Here is a 20936-nt window from a genome sequence, read left to right on the forward strand (position 1 = left end):
TACATTTGAGACTTATTTCTAGTCACTTACGACTAAGGCTCATAACTACTGATATAAAACTAGAGACTTACATCGAAGACTTATATCTAGTGACTTACAATGTATTTTATGTAAGGATAACTTCAAAGCATTTAAAAAAAAATTGTATGGATTCAATTTACAATATTATGGCATTCAAAATAGCGAACTGTATGTGTCAACCCATTATGGAAATTATATACTAATACTATATTAATAAACAAATCATATTGTTGAACACCAAATATTTTTTTATGTATTCTCAAACGAAAACAATAAATTGCATTGCACAAACACGAACGTTGTTTGTTTTTTTCGTGATTAAACGCGCAACGTGGTTCAATGAGAAACGTGCCGTTTAAATTATATGTGGGATTCACAGCCAAGACGTAAATTACTGCCAATAGCACTCACGACACAGGATGAAGGTCAAATAATAAAATGCAACGATAAAGAAAACAAGCGTAGAAATTCCAATGCATTATTTGCGGACAACTATTGGTTATTTTAGCTTACAACCGCATTTCCAAATGCACCAGATCAAATAGTAAAAATAGCTTTGCTGCAACAGGGGTGTACGGAAAATTTCACGATTTCTTTCGGTCTTGTAAACTTATGCTTCGAACTTTATTTTTGTTAGCCCTATCGATCTTTTGATCTTGAAGTTTGTTGGACTTTAAAAATATGGCATTATGATTGTTATAACAAACATTATTTCAAAGATCGGAAATGTTAGTCTCTACAGTATCTTCAAAATGTAAATTGAATGCAAGTTCTGACCCACAACTAAGTGCTCCAAAAAACTAATTACTGTCTCGGAAGATCGGAAACAAGGAATATTAACAACAACCAAAATTAACAACCAAAACCAACCAACAAAAAGTCTCCCAATTCGGCTGGTCCCCGCGGGAGTTATAGACCACAACCCTCTAACAACAAGAAGAAACAAAATACTCAATATTGCAACTTTAAATACGAGAACCCTTAGAACGGAAGAAAGCCTACACGAGCTAGAAATAGCTCTCGAAGAAATAAAATGGGATATTCTGGGCATTAGTGAGATGCGAAGACTAGGAGAAAAGATTGAGGAACGCATTGACTATATACTATTCCACAAAGGCGAAACAGCCGGCCAAAAAGGCTGTGGGTGTACGGAAAATTTCACGATTTCTTTCGGTCTTGTAAACTTATGCTACGAACTTTTTTTTTGTTAGCCCTATCGATCTTTTGATCTTGAAGTTTGTTGGACTTTAAAAATATGGCATTATGATTGTTATAACAAACATTATTTCAAAGATCGGAAATGATAGTCTCTACAGTATCTTCAAAATGTATAATTATCGTTGCTGAATACAGAAATAACAGTAAAAATCAAAGGCACTTTTGAATACATCTGTTTGAATGCAAATCTTAAAATTAATCCACTTCCCGACATCCGATAGAAAACTTGGCAAATAGACTACTTGTCGATGAAAATACATTCTATTAACTTTTGCTGGCAATCACTTACACACACGCGGACATACTGTACGTTAACATCACAGTAGTTAATGTACGAAATAATAATTCGATCGGCATTTAGCGAATTTGGTAGAGTAGTCGACTGCAGTTCATTGGGTAGGAACGTTCAATTCTCAGTCAAACGAAAAAAATAGATGTATTATAGTTTTTTTTTTAAATCATTGTTTTTTATGGATTTATATTTTAAACTCCTTTGGTTTTGAGGAGTGTGTGTTGAGTTTCAGTATTCAGTGCTAAAAAGGAAAGATTAGATGGGTATCTATATTTTGACAAAAAAACAATTGAAGTTACGCCTTTTTTAAGGGTTCAATTTTGGATCCCGCTAATGCACATTTTAACACTAACAGATATTTCAGAACGTTATAAATCTCTTGGTTCAATCACATAATACCCATTGCATTACCCCATTTTTATTTAGAGTTAATAACCCAATATGCTTCCCCTTTGACATGACATGTGGAATTCAGACCCATATCTTTAAGCATAACGCCATAAGTCCATTACCCCACTAGTAAGACAAATTACTAAACCTGGTGACCCTTATATTGCCACGGTCGATTTGCAATTCAAAATTTGGCATCCAAGACGATTGTAAAATACCGTCAACTGTGAACTATGGAATGATTCTAACCGACAGACATACCAGCACTTAATGAACTGTCGGTGATGCTGCATTTCTAGCAAATATGGAAGTCTTGGCAATGGACTGCATCGGTTTATAAATTACCTAGTCAAATTGTTCAATCAATGAAGAAGATAATATAAACAACATTAATGAAATATGAATATAAAAAGATACAGAAAAAAAGGTAATGGTACCAACTGTGATTTGAACCCAGATTCTCTAGTATTACCGAGACCAACACTTTACCAATCGAGCTACTGAGATCTAATTATAATCAGTCATTTTTATTGGCTGATCAAGTTTCAGTTGCAAGTTGCGACCGTTTCCTTTTAATTATTCTGTGTCTCTCTATTTCATATTTGATTGAGAGTTGTTCATGTTAGTTCTTCGTTATAAAATAAGAACATTGGATTTATTGGATTTTTATAAGATTCTATGTTCCTAATAAATTGGTCTAATTTTTATTAACTGTTAAGCATGGTTGTATCTAGTTCTTTAAATGGTTTTCGAATGGTTTCCGCAAACCTTTTGATCAAAATTAAGGTCCAAAAACATGTTGTCAAAATGAGAAAAAAATGTATCTGATTTCTTAATTTTCTGATCATAACCACCTAAGACCTGCCATCAGCTCGAGGTGACAAAACTATCTGTTAGATTTACCAAAATCGTTATTACTTAGATATTAGTGATTGTTTTTTTCTTTCTGCTTAGTAGGTACGACTTCTTTAATAATGCTTCTATCATAATTTTAAAAACAAAATTAAGATCACCACTTTGTTGAAAAAACTAAAATTGACTGGGACAAGGAAGATTCGGCCATTGTTTCACGTGATTTGGGAGAGCCGATCGACGTGATGCGGAAATTTAAACCTTATGGCGCCCACCGCAAGATTTACGCGACTATACACAATTATTTTCAAGGTCATTTCAGAGCATCCATTGCTTTAACAGCCGACTACGATCCCCTCCTGTCACTAATTGCACCAAAGATATTTTATATACAGAATTTTCCAATAAGAGGTGTTATTTTTATATTCAATCGTAAAAGATCAATGGTTTCGTTGCTTGTGTGGCACGTAGCGCCGTCTTGTTGAAAGTAAACGTTGTCCAGATCAATACCATCCAATTTAGGCCATAAAAATCATTAATTATCTCTCGATAGCGCAATCCATTCACCGTAACTGTTGCTCCAGCCTCATTTTCGAAAAAGTAAAGTCCAATGACTCCGCCGGACCATAAACTGCTCCAAACAGTCACACGTTGAAGATAAAGAGGCTTTCAAATAATAACTCTTGGGTTTTCCGAGCCCCAGATGCGACAATTTTGCTTGTTGACGAAGTCACCGAGGTGGAAATGGGCCTCATCACTCAAGATGATTTGCATTTGATTCACTCAAGTGAATTTTAATAATTTCAATGCGTTGTTGAAGCGTGTATCGTTCCATTTTTATTAATGGCGTAGTTTCTACTTGTCAAATGTCAAAAAATGATAGCTTCAAAAGTAACATCTACTGAAATAGCGGGATATTCAAAATAACACCTCTTATTGGAAAACCCTGTATTATGTTTGTATTGCACAGACTGGCTTGGCAACCATCAACCGTAATGCGTGACAGCTGGACGCGGCAATGACGGATTTGCCAAATGACCCTATTGTCGCACGGCGGACAGCGATGCACTCGCAGTACACGCAATCTCTCGACACATCAATTTAACAGACCCACCGCAAGCAACCAACTCGTTTGCTGTGCTCTAAATTAGATTGTATACGTACATACAACGAGTGCTAAAAACAATTCAATCTCGTGGCATACATAATAACCAAATAGAACAAAACTGCAATATGCAAATGTTGACCTTAGATTGTAGACATTCTGGTACCTATGTGAAATCAGTGTGGAGTGATTAGTTGGAAGTTTGAATTAGTAATCCATAATTAATCGTTTGCAATGACCCGTATACATTATAAACATGGACATTAGTTTTGTTAAACATTGTAATTTAATATTTCACGTAAATAAGTGAATATTTTTTTTTCGTTTTCACGTGTTTTACATAAATGATAATAAACAATGATTTGAAATATGTGAATGAAATTCATTCATGAAAGAATTGGAAATATTTTTTTTGCAAGTAAACGCGTGTTTTGAATTTTAAAAAAAATAAGTAGAATTGTTGTGGTTTAGTTAACGATGCAAAAATAACGTCGTTATTGTTCTAGCGTAATTATATTTTCTTTTAACGAGAAATTTTGCACGGCATTGTTAAATTTTCTGCACGATAAACATTTTTTTTCTGAGTTTTCTTATCTATAATTAAAAAGCACCTTTGACAATATGTACACCGCTTTACCTCAACTAACAAGATATTTCTGTTTGTTCACAGGCCAGGCTCCATATATAGGCTCCAGTGATACGCCGCAACGTACGACAGCAATAACCTTGCTTTGCAAACATAGTTAGTATTTTGATAAGTTAGAAGTTAAGAGATATAGAGAGCAAAATGCATATAGAAGTCCAAGTAGCGCTCAACTTCGTCATTTCCTACCTGTACAACAAACTCCCGAGGCGGAGGGTCAACATCTTCGGGGAGGAACTAGAGAAGGCACTCAAGGACAAGTTCAGGGGGCACTGGTACCCCGAGAAGCCCTTCAAGGGGTCCGCCTTCCGCTGCATCAAGACAGGGGAGCCCCTGGACCCCGTGCTGCAGCGCGCATCTCGGGAGTCAGGGGTACCCGTAAGAGACGTGCTAGAGAACCTGCCCCCTGAACTCGCCGTATGGGTGGACCCCGGAGAGGTCAGCTACCGCATCGGAGAGAAAGGAGCTGTCAAAGTCCTCTTCAGCGAAGACCGGCAAGAAGACAGAAGCGCAGACAGAGAGGTCACCAGGACCTTCAATCCAGAAGCGCAGTGCTTCAGACCCATCGAGGCCGTGTCAGGAGGTCTGGGCGCTCTCAGTCTGTCACCTCGGACTCCGCTGCCGCCCCCTCTGGCCGCCAGCCCTTCCCCGGGCCCTGCCCCCGCTTACAGGGGGTCCCCGGGCCCCACGCCGCCCTTCCTGCCCAGGGCCACCGCACCGCTCACCTTTACTACGGCTACCTTCGCCCAGACCAAGTTCGGCAGTACAAAGCTGAAGACCTCGAGCAAACGTGCTAACAGGTAAATATATATTTCATTATTGGATACTAAATCAAACCGGAACAGATGTGATATCTATGAAATGTGACATTTAATAATCATTTCGATTTGTTTGTTTACCTCCTGGGTGCACTTTTTCTTTTGCTTCTTGTTTTCTGATTCAAAAGTAAAATGAACAAGATTAAAAACAATTCAGAATTGTCTGAAATAATTCATTCTTTATAGCGGAACAAAATATTGACAGATGCAATACCAATGACATTTTTTGTGTGTATTATTCTAAAATGTTTCTTAACATATACATACTGCACTTATTAATATTATATTATATTCATTCTTTATATTGGGTTTTCAATTATGAGAAAATGAGTGAAAATAAAATTAATCTTGTCGAATTCCGCAGCACACTTAATAATATATGCAAAAAATATATAAACAGCACTTAGTTTCAACTTCATTACTACAAGAAATAACCGTAAATATTCGGAATCGCTGGACACGGATTATAAGAAATATTTTTTAATAAAACCTTCCGATTTACCTTAATTACTTTAAAAGGATTCTGACTGCATTTGGGAAATTTTTAATTTTAGTATTTTAATTTTTAATTACGTAAAATGAAAATTCGCTTTCGCTGTATGGGATGACAGCTGGAATAATTTCTGTTTATTACATTTTCGTTTGTTGGTATTCCTGACATGAGTGGCAAGAATTTTAACCATTTACTGTACAAGAGAAGAATGGTTACTTAATTCTTCTAAGGTTATCCACTTCAAGCGTGTGATGGAATTAATCCATTATTTCGCTATTAAATCTCATATCCACCCCTATTATTATACATTGGAATACAACAAGTTGATGGCATTATTATGATATTATTACATCTTCTTCTTCTTCAATGGCGCTACAGCCCATTTCGAGCCTTGGCCTCCTTTAACATGAGCCTCCACCGCCCTCTGTCCTCGGCCGTCGTCTTCCAATCTGCAACATGGAGTAATCCTCTGGCATCTTTCCTGACATCGTCCTCCCATCTCAGCCTAGGTCTGCCCGCCTTTCGTTTGCCTCCCGGGTGTCCTGTTAGAACCTTCTTTGGTACACGTGTGCTTGGCATTCGGTGCACATGTCCGGCCCATCTTAGTCTTTGTTATTTTTACATAAACCTCTCGGCCCATCTTAGACTTTGATATTATTACATAAACCTCTCAAATATCTTTAATAATAAAAGTATGTAATCTGACAGTTCTTCGCTTCTGATGGGGAAGCGGTAAAAGCAATCCCATTCTGAATTTATGTTTTATATTAAAAAGCAATAGTACTTACCTATCAGCTTACGACGAATGCATATATTAAATACAGTAAATATGTAATAAGTTTCCCCGCTTTTCCAGAATGTCTCCGACGGAATTCTCCAACTACATAAAGCAGCGAGCCTTGCAGCAGCAGGCGGCGGGCGGCGGAGGGCGGTCGCTGTCCCCGGGCGGGGAGCCCCCGTGCTACTTCCCGGGGACCGCCTACCCGCCGCCCTACCCGCACCCGCACCCGCACCCGCATCCGCGCTACGGGCCCGAGGCGCCCCCGCCCCCGCCCGCGCCCCCGCGCTACCAGGGCCCGCCGCCCCCGGAGCAGCTGTGGGCCCCGCCCGCAGACCTGGCCCCTCGCTACCAGCCACTGCTGCTGGCCAATTAACCGATCTGTCTAACCCCCCGTCGCCACCCTCACCCCCCTTCTCTCAGCCCACGACATACTCACATTCTTTCAAAAATGTGTAATTTATTTTTTCACCGGCTTTTAACCTAGTGCATAATATGATGTAGCCCCCCCGGCCCCCCGAGCGGGCGCCCCCCTCCCCCCGTGATAGCGGGGGACGGCAGGGCCGGGGGGGCCGCGGGTGAAGAAACTATTCATGTAAATTACAAAACATTTTGTATATTCCTAGTTTTTAGTACTTTTGATGTAAATACGAAAGACATACTTCTTTAACGGTGACAGTGACTCTAGTCGGGACGCGGCCCGCCCTCCATATCACTAGCTGTATAGACTAGCCCTCGCCCCAAGCCCGCTCCCGTCTTATTTTATACTTAGATTTATACGATTTGTTTATATTTTATTTTTTCACAGATTTTTTATTTTTATTATGATATGGATATCGTAAAAAATGTTGTATTTAATTCCATAAATATAAATTTTTAATTTTGTTATTTTGAGTTTTTGTTCATGATTTTGGTTATGCCCGTTCCCTTCCCCCTCCACCCCAACCCTAGGCTAGCGGTACTTGTAGGTCAATTTCCAATATAATAATAATATATCCGTTAACGTGCTGTTGTTAATATTTAGCGTTACCTAACTATAACTATATCTACTTGTATGGAGATAAACTTTTCTAACTTCTATTCGAGATGTTACATTTATCGATCTTGTGAAAGTATTTTTTTATTTTTACTACTCTCTGTGTATTAAATGTACTTAATAAAATATATTCTCACATAATTTTGATAGATGACGATTACGGGTCGCAGAGTTTGCGAGATGCACTTTTCCACATGAAGTGGAAGACAAAAGACGGTAATAATGTTAGCTACAAGCTAGAGATTTCCCAGAACTAATTCTGGTTTATTGTTCTTTCTTTCAAGCAGAAATACACAATCTTATTCATTGAAGTTGACTTCTATTAGAAACCCATACCATGAACTTCTTGTAAGCTATCTCAAGTATTTATCGCTTTAGTTTCTTAACAATATTAGTGGGTATTCCGTAAACTTCCGAAATCATTATATGTTTAGCTTTTGCAGGAAGTCATTCTTAGAATAAGTAAACATTAAGAAAGCGGCGAAGATTTGTAATAACATTGCACGCACTGTTTAGTAATGATTGCTAAAATGTACCTATAATCAAAAGTAGAAATAGAATTGAACTAACTTCGTTGACACCGACAAAGATGTTGAAAGAGTCGATATTCTCGTATAGCAAATATATTTTTTCATATATAAAGTGTTCTAGGCACTAAGTGCAGACTTCTTGGCTGGAATCGTGCAAAAAATATCTAAAATCCAGAATAAATATATGTACGCAATAATCGTAGGCACTTCCTACATAACTCAATGTTATTATACCCACAAGTTATCTATTACTAAGTAACGGTGAGTAGTGCGACCATCTAGCAAATTTTGGACATAGAATGATAAGAATGACTTTTAGATGATTTATTGTTAGGTTGATTGCTTTAAAAAATGGATTGAAAACTTAGTTAACCGCTCTAGGTTCATAATATTGATTTAAAATTATCTGCAAAACTTTTATTGGAACTGTTTTTCCATTTTCTTATGTTTAAAGTACAGGTTTCACCCTGTTACAGTTTACCCTGTAACAGGCATCGTCAGACTGATGATGAAATTCCATTACAAATTAAATAGTAGAAATACTTTTGTAAAGTATTTATTGTATTATGTTGTTATATAAATATGCTATGTTTTCATTTGTAAGGCAGATGAATTATTCATCCTGCGGACAATGTGTAGAAAAAGTCTTGAGAGGGTCTCTCCATATCAAATAAGCAATAATAATTGTATTTTGAGAGCGATCACGATATCTCGTAGGTTATTGCGGACAACTAAAATAAATACAAACTTGTCATGTTGACTTGAGACCAGCTTATCAAATTCCAATCTAAGAGTTGAAATATCGCAGTAGAGATAAACAAGAAAAATTACTTTCTTTTGTGACTATTGACGTGTTTATATATTACCAGACACGCTTTGTCATTGACATGAGTTAGTGAATTTTATACGATTTGCCTACGAGTAGGAACATAATACAATTTGAGTTATGTAATAAATCAAATTGTCTTTTTTACCTTGACTGAAATACGAGTATATCTAACGATAATGGGATTGCGTAGCGTATCTTTCTACGAGTTAAGATTCTGCTATTCACTTTTCTGCCAGAAATCTCAAGTGCGTTTGGAGTGATTTATTTTGCGTGATTATGATTTAATGACTGAATTGAGTATGTTAATAGAACGACACAGTTTTCTTACATAAATACATATTGCGAAGAGTGTTAAAACATACGAGGGAAATCGAAACAAAGCCGGCAATTTCTAGGATTAAAAAACCTGTAATCATTGCCGGATTTATATATATATACCTTCAGAATGTTGGGTCTAAGTCTCTTTTCTGATGGGTGTCATCAGTGAACACTGCAGAAATATGCGGCTAGTGGTCACGTTAAAATATACAGTATTAACTCCAGGTTGGAAGATATCTTACATACCCACTCCAGATAAGAAAATCCGTTCCATTAAATGCAATGACAAAAACAAGTACCTACCTACACTTCTTTCATTGACTTGAAAGATACAATGCTCAACATTCCCCAATAATAAGTCCGGAATACGAGAGAGTGCAAATTAGTTAACTGTAAACATAAAATGTACGTAAGATTCAAACCATGACGAGATAACAAAAGATAGATTTGTAATAGCGATGAATAATTAGGGAGACGTTTAAGCCGAGATACACAAAGCGCCAGTTGTGACATAGATAATATATACTTATATACTACCTTACCTGTTCTCATTTTGGTGTTGTGTGATTTATCAATTTCAATCCATGTGAGTTAGAATAATTAAACATGAGTGTGCTAACTAGAAAACTAACTTCCTACATATTAGCTAAACGAATCGGGCGATGGGGGTTAAACAAACTTACATATATAGCCACAAGCAGAATTATATTAGATTGAAAAAAAATACTTCATTATATTAAAGGTGTTAGATCAAATTTATAGTCCTCAACGATATCCAGACGTCCTGAGAAAAGTTCAATCGGTGTGCGTACGCGTACTATCCGTTTTTTTTTTAAATAACTTACTGTTATTCTATCCGTAATCATTTTAAGTACATGAAACAAGATCATTTTCGCACAATTTGAAAAATAAATATGAACAATTTATTTAAAACAAAACAGATTCGTTAAATATTTATAAATCAATCGGAAATAGTGTTTCAAAATTTGGTTCAGAAAACAAGTTGAATATTTTCTAGAAATAATTTTGATTTTCAAATCAAAAAACAGAGGGAACTGAAAGTGGTTTTCTTCCTGAGAACAAAACAGAGCAACACGAATCATTACTAGATTTTGTAGAAATGAAAATCAAAGGTCAACTGTCTAGAAAATGCATCGGGTTCACAAAAACAAATTTGAAAACAAGAGATGAAATCTTTGATCTGTCTCTTGCATCGTGGTGTAAAAGAATGTGTTGAATGAAACATTACCGCCTATCGCATTGTTATTTTATTATACTATATACTTAACGTATAATATTTGAAGTACGCTTATTATTATGAATCTTAGGAAAGATAATTAATTGAAAATATTAGAATAATTTTATAAAATTGATTCAATCAAGGAATAAATTGTAGATGACTTATAATACCTAATGTAATAATGTAATGTTTATTTACTTTATGTAGAATAATTAAAACGAATCAGAGTTCGTGAAATATTCTTACATAGGGAGTAAATTAATATTCTTATATAATTTCAACCATATTTGGCGTTTCAAAAGACCAAAATTGATTATATTTTGACTGTAGACGAAAAATGAACCTGATTTATGAGATTGAATATTTGTATAGAAAATAGTTTTTTCCATTTTAGGATCTCAATTTTTGCATGTTGCAGGCTGTTTCCAAAATATGATCATGTACAAATTTCAATTATTAAAAATAAACTATACGGTTCTGTTAATGCTGCATGTTAGGTAATTCCGAATACTTACTAATTCAAAAATACCTAACATGCAGCATTAAAAGAACAGTATAGTTAAATAAACTATACGGTTCTGTTAACGCTGCATGTTAGGTAATTCCCCAATACTTACAAATTCGGAATTACCTAACATGCAACATTAAAAGAACAGTATCATTAAATAAACTATACGGTTCTGTTAACGCTGCATGTTAGGTAATTCCGAATATTTACAAATTCGAAAATACCTAACATGCAGCATTAAAAGAACAGTATCGTTAAATAAACTATACGGTTCTGTTAACGCTGCATGTTAGGTAATTCCGAATACTTACATATTCGCTTTCACTAAAGTCTAGTATCAAAGCATACAACCAAAATTCTTTATATTTTCGCATAAGTATTCGCCGTAACATAATATATGAACATATTAAAAATGAATAAATACTGATATTTTTCCAAGTAATTGTTTCTCGGTGTCTGTAGATAGGTTGTTATCTACCTATGGAGTATAATGCATTATCTGTGTATACCTACGTACTCTTAATTCTACTCAAATCTCCTCACGGACAGTAATTATATTAAAATATATAAATGAAATACATCTATATTTATATTCAAACAAAGGTATTTTGGATGTAGCGTTTTTGATATGCGCATAATTTCAATATTTGCGCAATTTATAATCAACCCTTAACTTTTCAGTAGTTGCCTCTGGACGGAAAAGTAAATATCAACCCCTGGAAAATGTAATAACCTTATAAGGACCTTTCCACAAGAGCGACTGTAGTGGGACTTTTAATTGTACCAGTTGATAGAGTTTTGTTGTAAATTGTATAATTTCTGTATAGATCTATTATGAATTATTGTAATAATTATACTATTAATTTTTTATCAATAATTCGTAGGATATGAAGACTACCGGGTGGTTAACTTTAAATAGTGAGAACGGAATTTCCCATCCCGTTTATTAATAAAATATAGTCTATAATTTTTCATATTGTTGTACGAATTTTTAAGTTTATATTAAAATGTTTTGTGCATTCATAAAAATGTCTTTTATTTTAAACCCCACGTAGAAAAACCTATTTCTAAAGAATTTGTGAAGATTCGCGAAAGTGTAAGGTAAAATTTCATAAAGTAAGAACATTTATTTCATTATTCGGCTTCTAATCAATTCATAATTATACTAAATTGCACTTAGGAATTGTGTGTGTGCAATATAGTTATGAATAATGAATACTTTGAGCAGATGGGAAGGCTGATAGAGATATTGAACAAAGGGTAAATGCAGGTAACTCTATTAATAGAGGACTGAACGCCGTTGGCGCTAACAAAAAATTGTCCAAAGAAGCGAAGATAGCAGTCCACAATGGAGTGCTTGTACCTAACCTGATGTACGGAAGTGAGGCATGGAACTGGCAGAGAAAGGATGAAAGTAGACTGAATGCTGTAGAAATGAGATCCCTGAGGCGTATGTGTGAGAAATGTGAAAATCCGCAAAGAGTGCAAGGCTGATGTAAGCGTATTGAGTAAGGTCAAGAAAGGGTGTCGCTTAGATGGTTTGGACATGTAGAGCGAATAGGCGAAGAAAGGAGTGTAAGGAGAATATACGATGCAAATGTGAATGGTAGCAGAAGTCTGGGAAGCCCGAGGAAAACATGGCACGACCAAGTGAATCAGGTACTTGAGTCGGGCCATGTCAAGAGTCATAATGACAGAAGAGTAAGTATGAGATGATGTATGAATGTTAATGAGGCAAGGAGTGTGTGCCAAGACCGAGTTGTTTAGCTGTCCGTCCACTCTGCCTACCCCTGTGGGGAAACGGCGTGATGGTTAGTTAGTTAGTTATCGAGAGGATGGTGAAATACCTCCATAAACTAAAAGTCGCAATGCATAATAATCCCAGCGAGAGACCGTACTTGACGACATTGTTATAGTATATTATGTCTTTTTTGTTTTCAAACAAGACGCGTGAGAAGGAAGAGGACGAACGTCCGTACGAACTCTCGCTGGGACTATTTTAACACCTTTTATGTCCACAGTTTTAATGTAGGGACCTATTTAAACAAACCTTACACTAATTTACCTGTAAAATTCTGTTAATTAATTGCTGAAAAGTAAACGCTGTAAAAAACAAAATTGGCATTGGCTTTGCACATACAACAAGTAAATAAGATGAAACTTTTAAAATATTAACCTAACTTTACGAATAGATTATCTGCCCTCTCTGATTTGTTTCAAAACAATGACATTATAAAAATGTTTATAAGTAATAAAGTTTATAAAAAAAAAAATCTACAATTTTAAAAAATTACAATGATATAATTTATCCAAAATGTGATATGTACAAATAGATAAGACAGTCATTTAAATTTTAGTGTGATTTTGTTTAATGAGCGGGAACGAAATTGCGTTTTCCCTAACAACAAGTACAATCTACGCCATCTACGGTCTACGCCGGTGCTACGGTTGGCGTAGCAGGCTTCAGTTTTCCTGAAGCGGTGGAGGCAGTGCGGATGTCTCGGATCCGGGGTCAGCCTAATGGAAGGTATTGTGATTCATAGGCCGGTGGGGAGAGAAAATCCTCACAGAGAGAACAAAGTCGAGGAATGTTCGATAAATTTCGTTTCTTAAATCATTATTTCTGGGTTTCATCCGAAATGATTTAAGGGTTGGGGTCGGTTTCGGAAGGGGGTCTAACATAAATGGGGCCAGTTCTACGATTCCTTGTTAATTCTTTCAAATATAACAAGAAACAGGATAATATTCTCTTCTCTGATTCGATACGTATTCTAAAGGCTAAACTTTATGCGTCCCAGATGTGACCGTTTCCTTTTCTGATTTTTCTGTTTCAGATTTGCGTTTAAAAATCACTAATATTGTCTTCAATATTTAAACTTTATGCATTACCTATCTACCTAATCTGTAAACAGTAAATATCCAGAGGCGCTCCTCACTGACGTACAAAGTATGTATGTATATATATATATATATAGGTCCCACAACATTTATTGCGTCCGTGCGTAAATCCGTCTTTGGGCGTCCAGCACTTCTAGTTCTTTTTTTTAGATTGTTTTTGTGAATATTGCACTATGTTTTACTCATGATAATCGCTAATATCATATTTTTTTAATATTCATAATAATGCAGGTTTTGATGTTTATTACACTCTCATACATTTCTAGCGTCACGTACATACTCACGTCCGGGTGTATATTTTTTGTATATTGAAGGTTCCTTTTAATATAGGTTTCACGTCCGTTCACTCTAATTTAATTGTTACGTCTGCCATATATTTCTGATTATTCTAATAAAGGTTTCACGTCCATACTGAATAATATATTCTTGCGTCCGAGTGTATATTATTTGTTTGTTACATGGCGTTTTGAAGGTCGATTTAATTTTTACGTCTTCCGTATATACGGCCCTTAAGACTCTTGGATTTGTTTTGAGAGTTTCAAAAGGTAAATTTAGGCCGTTGTTATGCCCCTTATATTATTAAACCCCTTAGGATTACATGACTTATTCTGATATGGGAGATATATTTCACCTTAAAAATAATCAATATAAATATTGTTTATTTTAATTCTTTTATATATCGCGACAAATAGACATCTATAATTTTTGAAATCTTTTCTTTATTTTGAATATCTACTTATGTGAGACTTCTTATCATTTTTACCAATGTATCTTATTTTATTATACGCTTTTGTTGTAACATTTTACTTTTTTTCATTCTATTTTGTTTTCTCTATTGTTTTAATTTTGAAGAATTTATAATAACTGCGATACTCAACTATTAAACTAGAATGTAAACGTCTATTAGGTGTAATAAATAAATTAACAAATAAATAAACAACAAAAAATATTAATTACTTTTCTAGTGAAGTTTTCACGTTCATAGTGAATTAATTAATTAATTACAGCATCTGTGGTTGAGAGATAAGACTCTCGACTCGCAATCCGAAGCCCGTAATCTGACGGTCAAACCCGGCGTGCGCAAATAAATTTTTATTTGTTTGTGTTATTTCACAATTAATACATTAAACATAATATAAAGTGTGTTTGCAGCACGTTCCAGAGTGAAATATACTCTCAGTATCGCCCTGGTGTGTGAACACCATTCCGAATGGAAACGTTATTTCCAAGCTTTTGCCGTGTTTGGTGACCAGATATAAATAGCCAGGTACTTTTTTACATTTCTCTTCCTCATCTTCTTCCCCTCCCCAATACCTTCACCCTAGTACTCAGATTGGGGATGCCACAGTCTCGCTGTTCCAGACGGGAGCGGTTGAGACTCTTGTGCGGTATATAAAAAATATATGTATATATATTTATGTTTTATTTTTTTGACATCCAGAAACACACCAGACCTGACAACAAACTGTCTATTAATAGTGAGAAGTTTGAATGAATATCTTGTTGCACCTTGTATACAAACGTACCTACTGGGCGCAGGCGTGCGACAATTTTTTTTACAACGATATCCTTAGTAAAAATGTATCATTTCATAATGCGCCAGTTCGCTCCATTGCAGAGGGCGGTCGGACATTTTTAGGTCGGGATATCAATTTACCGTCCACTGTAAACCATCTTACAAAAATGTCCACCCGCGCAAGGCGCTTTTTAGTTCTGAGTGCTAAGTGGCAACGTTGTAAATGAACTGAATGTTGCCAAATCTGGGGTTTTGCTTCACCAAGGACTCAAACAATACATAAAAATGTACAAATTCGCCAACGGCCATGGGGACGCAATACTATCGACGAAATGCGTGGACGCAGCACGGCCGTCGTTATGTATACAAAATAATATCTACTCGTGATTGGTCACGAGGATACAATACCATCGACGCAGAACTTCTGTCGTTACGTATTCAATATAATAATATCTGTTTTTATATTTAACTTAATTAGTTCAACCTCAAATTGCAATATTTTAATTAATGAGTTAAACTTATTAATACCATTAAGTTCAAAATAATTTTTTTTATTTTTATTTTTATTTCTTAACATCTTTAGTGTTACAATATTTACAACATAATATTGTTGCTTGTGCTTAGGAGAGGACAACAATATATTTTTACATATTTATATAGCAAATATTATTACAAAAACTATTAATAACCTTACAAGAAAATACAATAAAAGTAATAAAAACAGGTTAGTTATAAATAATACCAAGGAATTATAAGCAGAAACATAATATGTGGAGTTTATTAAGCAGAATTGATTTGAAAGTACCTACAGGGCACACACGCTCATGTAATCTAGTAAAATAAAAATGCTTGTCTTAGAAGAATATGTTCAACATATGTATAATAACATTTTATCTGATTCTATTTTCAATGTAACCAAAATAAATATAAAAACTATATTAAAAATGTATTAAACGTGTACCAAACTGCATAAAATGTTATTATATTATGTAATGACATATATTATGTAGTATTACGTTATAATAATCTTCTGTTTTAATAATCTCCTGTTATAATAATCTCCAGTTAAAATAATCTCATGTTATAATAATCTCCCTCTTGAATAACGTTATATTTTTTACAAAATGAAACAATACTGTGTTTTAAACCACTTTATATTTATTTTATACAATATTTGGGTTCAATCCAAACCGGTCGACGAAATATAAATAAAAATAAAGTGGTTTAAAACAAAGTATTTGTTTCATTTTGTATAATGTCAAGCCACTAAGTGTTTGCTTTCTTCGATAAATTTAATATTTTTTAGTTCTTGTAAGTATAGTTTTTAAATTTTTACATACATAATAGAATAGAATATTGCGGAAATCTGCAATTGGTTTCTCAGTTAGGTAAATTACACGTGTATAAATGAACCACATTGTAAACTGTTGATTTCCCTGAAATAAAATAAATAATTTAAAACAATAAGAAAATTTATTAGGTGGTATTAGAGAATTTTAAATAGTTTTTTTTTGTAACTGTCATAATTTTCCTCAGATATATCCAGGAGTAATTTATTGAATAATTTTATACCGTTAAATAAATAATGATGTTTTGCTGTTGTAGTTCGAACTAGTGGTACGGTATATAATACGGTATATAATATAAATAATTATTTAGCTTAAAATTAGTTATGGAATATTATTTTTATCAAATAAATCTTTATGTAATTGAAGTTCTTAATGTACGAGTATTTTTGTCATAAATTTTTGTGAGAAGGGGAACCGGGAAACCTTGGAAAACATTTATTGTTGGATAGTTATATGGCTTTTTTAAATATGATTTTTATTAATATTTTTTGAATTGTCACAAGTGGACGTAGGTATGATTTATACGCACCCCCCCCCCCGCAAACCACGATTTCATATTTTAGTAGTGTAGAATGTGCAAGTGCAAAACAAATACCATTAAGTATTTTTAATGATACAGTATTTCTAAGTCTAAAAAACATAAAGATGAGTTTTCTCATTCTGTCTACTGTGGAGTTTATTTGACTTTTCCATTTGATGTTATTATCGATAATTATTCCAAGATGTTCACAGCCTAAGCACCCTGATCAAGTTTCTGAAGGAATCGCTTGGGTACCTACTGGACTATAAGGGTATAACGAGCTATGTATTCGATTTATGCGATTATATTAATTGGCTAATTATTTAGATTCATTAATTGACAAACAGTTTGCGTTACATATTGGTATTTCGTTAACATTGATATCAGTAAATTTTTCTTTAGCATAGACTACAATTCCACTACTTTTATTTTTGTGATAATTTGTGACTTATTGTTTGTAGTTTGGAATACTTGGTATATTTTATGTATTGCATGCGAGTGTGCCTCGGATAGTATTAAAAAATCTGGTTGTGGACATAATGTTAAATACATAGGTATACCAGAAGTTCGTCCATGTTTCAAATTATACTCCTTATGTTTAAGTGCAAGATTGTTAGTAGATTTATTATATTGTTCTAGATTTTAGTGCATTCGCTGTATGTTTCACATACGTATTCTTCTATATTTTGATTTTTTGTTGATTTCATTTAAGTTAAAGTTTTCATTGCATTTATGAAGGTGTGATAAAATATATAGTTATAATTCTATGAATATATTAATAATAATACTCACAATTTGTGTTACGATATTCTTGCTAGATTTCAATTCATATCTTGAGGTTTTTATTTTATTCTATAAGATTTATTTTATATTCAGATAATATTCGGGAACTTATAAATTGTTTGTTTAATTGACAACAATATTTAATTTAAAATAAAACAATAACTTTGTAAACACCACTTTTATTTTTTATACTTTGTGCCGACCGGGTTTCGCTCCCAAAAAAAACGCTTTTTCTTTAAAAAAAAACAACAACGGACGCAATACTACCAACGTAATGCGTAAACGCATCACGATCGTCGTTATGCATTAAAAACTACGCAGGATGCTTCTTAGTTCTTAGTGTCAAGCGGCATCGTTGTAAATTAACCCAACGTTGCCAAATCTGATGATTTACTCAACCAAACGCTCAAATAATTTATAAAAATGTACTCGTGAATGGCCATGGGGACGCAGTACTATCGAAGTAATGCGTGGACGCAGCAAAATCGTCGTTATGCATTAAAAACCACGCAAGACGATTCTTAGTTCTGAGTATCAAGCGGCATCGTTGTAAATTAACCAAATGTTGCCAAATCTGATGATTTACTCAACCAAACGCTCAAATAATATTTAACAATGTACTCCAAATGGCCACGAGGACGCAGTACTATCGACGTAATGCGTAGACGCAGCAAGACCGTCGTTATGTATTCATAATAATATTTCAACGTGATCGGCCAGGGGGACGCAATACTATCAAAGTAATGCGTGGATGCAGCATGACCGTCGTTGTATATTCAAAATAATATCTACTCGTGATCGTTCACTGGGACGCAATACTATCGACGTGATGCATGGAAGCATCATGATTATCATTATGAGTTAAAAATAGTATATTCTCATGAGCGGCTACGGGGACGCAGTACTATCGACGTAATGCGTGGACGCAGCACGACCGTCGTTATGTATATAAAATAACATCAACTCGTAATCGGTCTTGAGGACGCAATACTAACGATGTAATGCGTAGACGCAGCATGATCGTCGTTATGTATCGAAAATTATATTACTTCGTGGACGCGGCAAGATCGTAGAAATGAATAAAAACATACACTGCTCGATATATACATCGTGTAGCGAACCTGTCGGCAAAATGTCAAACGTTCAATATTCGTTTCCAGACATTCTGAGACATTTTTTGCTTCCACAAAAATTTTTGCCATACGATTCTACATGGGGTAAGCATCGTTCTGGCCAATTTTGAGGTCAAAACATTGCAGCGTCCGTATATCGGACGCTGTAAGTCGGTGGACGCTGCAATGCTATGGAGTTTTTAGGGGTCGGACGCAACAAATGTAGCGGGATATATATATCGGGATATATGCATCATATATATATATATATATATATATATATATCTATTTTAAGGCGATGCCATACGTAGTTGCAAAATCATGTGTTTTTGGTTTGAAAATTTGGTCGCCTAGAAATGTTTCAGATGCTTTAATTAAATACGGCGAGTAGAATACATCTTGGCCTTTGAAATAATCGAGTATTTTTTAGATAAGTCTTTTTTATAAGCCCAGAAAAAAATAATGTAAAGGCCTATGAAAACTGCTTTAAAGTTCAAAATCTCCTACTTACGAACCCATTTTCGGTTATGATTTTACTGTATAATGTGGCAAATTAAGTTATTTAAAAAATGATTAAAATGAAATATTTATTACCTGAACATCCACAAAATAAAATAAAAGGCACTTTTTGGACATGTTTTTTTCTTGCATAAATCAAAACAGGCGGATGGTGTTAAGCGGGAATTTAAACCTTATCGCCATCTACGTAAGGGTTGTTATCGATAGCGGCTCAATTTAAAATATTACACGGCGTAGTGCATCGCCTTAAAATAAAGTTTTTTTTTATCAAAGAATATAACTAATTTAAAATAATGTACCTATATTAATTGTTAATTGACAAATTTGTCGTGTTCACTTTGCGGTCATCTTACTATCGATGTGACATTTGACGGTGGGTTTTTATCTCTTTTTTAATAAAACCTAAACTAAGAAGCTATTTTGTAAAGTAGATCCTTAGTTTGGGTGTAAGGTAAATATTAACTATTTATGTACGCTCTTAATACGCACAGTAACAACAACAAAAAAGGACATTTAAAAAAATATATTATCTTCAACAACATTAAAAAGGTCGCTTTTTTCAATCTTAGAACTCTAGCTCACATGTCTCGAGTAGCCACTGTTCCTAATGTTCTTCAATGGAATTTTTAAAGGAATTAGGGTCCAATGTTCAAATATTTAATAACTTGCATAATAATAAATTGAATGACATTACTTTTATTTTGTATGTGATGTGTGATCAGCGTAGGTAATGAGTTTGATGCAACAAAAGGAACACAAGAGTTCCATCTGTCAGATTGGAGCATGGACATAAAAAGCCCTGGTGTATTATAGAATTAGTGCGATTTTGCATGAATGGCATTGAAGCCAAATCTAGGGTGAGGGAAAATTGCCTGGCAGCCGTCTTGTGTGACAAACTCTTGAAATGATTTGTTTGCAAAGTAGTGCATAATGAACTATTATAAATTTGGTTTTGTGTTGTTAATGCAGTTACAACGCTTTATGATTTTTTGGGGTATTTGATGACAAGGAATGGGATACGTCATTCAAAAAGTTAAATAGGTTTTGGCATATTTCATACATCTTCCCCCTCACCCCGCAGCTTCAAATTGTTTTCGAATTGCTCTGTCCATGGCATTTTAGGTTTATGGTTTGAAGTGGATCTGTAGCATCATCATTTGGGGAATTT

General features: G+C 34.6%; 1 protein-coding gene across 1 annotated transcript in view; it reads left to right on the forward strand.

The window, feature by feature from the left end:
• Nucleotides 1–7498, forward strand: part of Tob (Transducer of ERBB2) — a 71050-nt gene extending 63552 nt beyond the window's left edge. The window contains exons 2-3 of the mRNA XM_089634856.1: nucleotides 4549–5321; nucleotides 6689–7498. Of these exons, the coding sequence (XP_089490982.1) occupies nucleotides 4666–5321; nucleotides 6689–6986 (954 nt within the window). The 5' untranslated portion in view covers nucleotides 4549–4665 and the 3' untranslated portion in view covers nucleotides 6987–7498. The remainder of the gene's footprint in view (nucleotides 1–4548; nucleotides 5322–6688) is intronic.
• Nucleotides 7499–20936: the final 13438 nt, after the last annotated feature.

Source organism: Hesperophylax consimilis, chromosome 8 (genome assembly GCF_061612785.1).
Source record: "Hesperophylax consimilis isolate HC1 chromosome 8, BYU_Hcon_1.0, whole genome shotgun sequence".
Classification (NCBI taxonomy): Eukaryota; Metazoa; Arthropoda; class Insecta; order Trichoptera; family Limnephilidae; genus Hesperophylax; species Hesperophylax consimilis.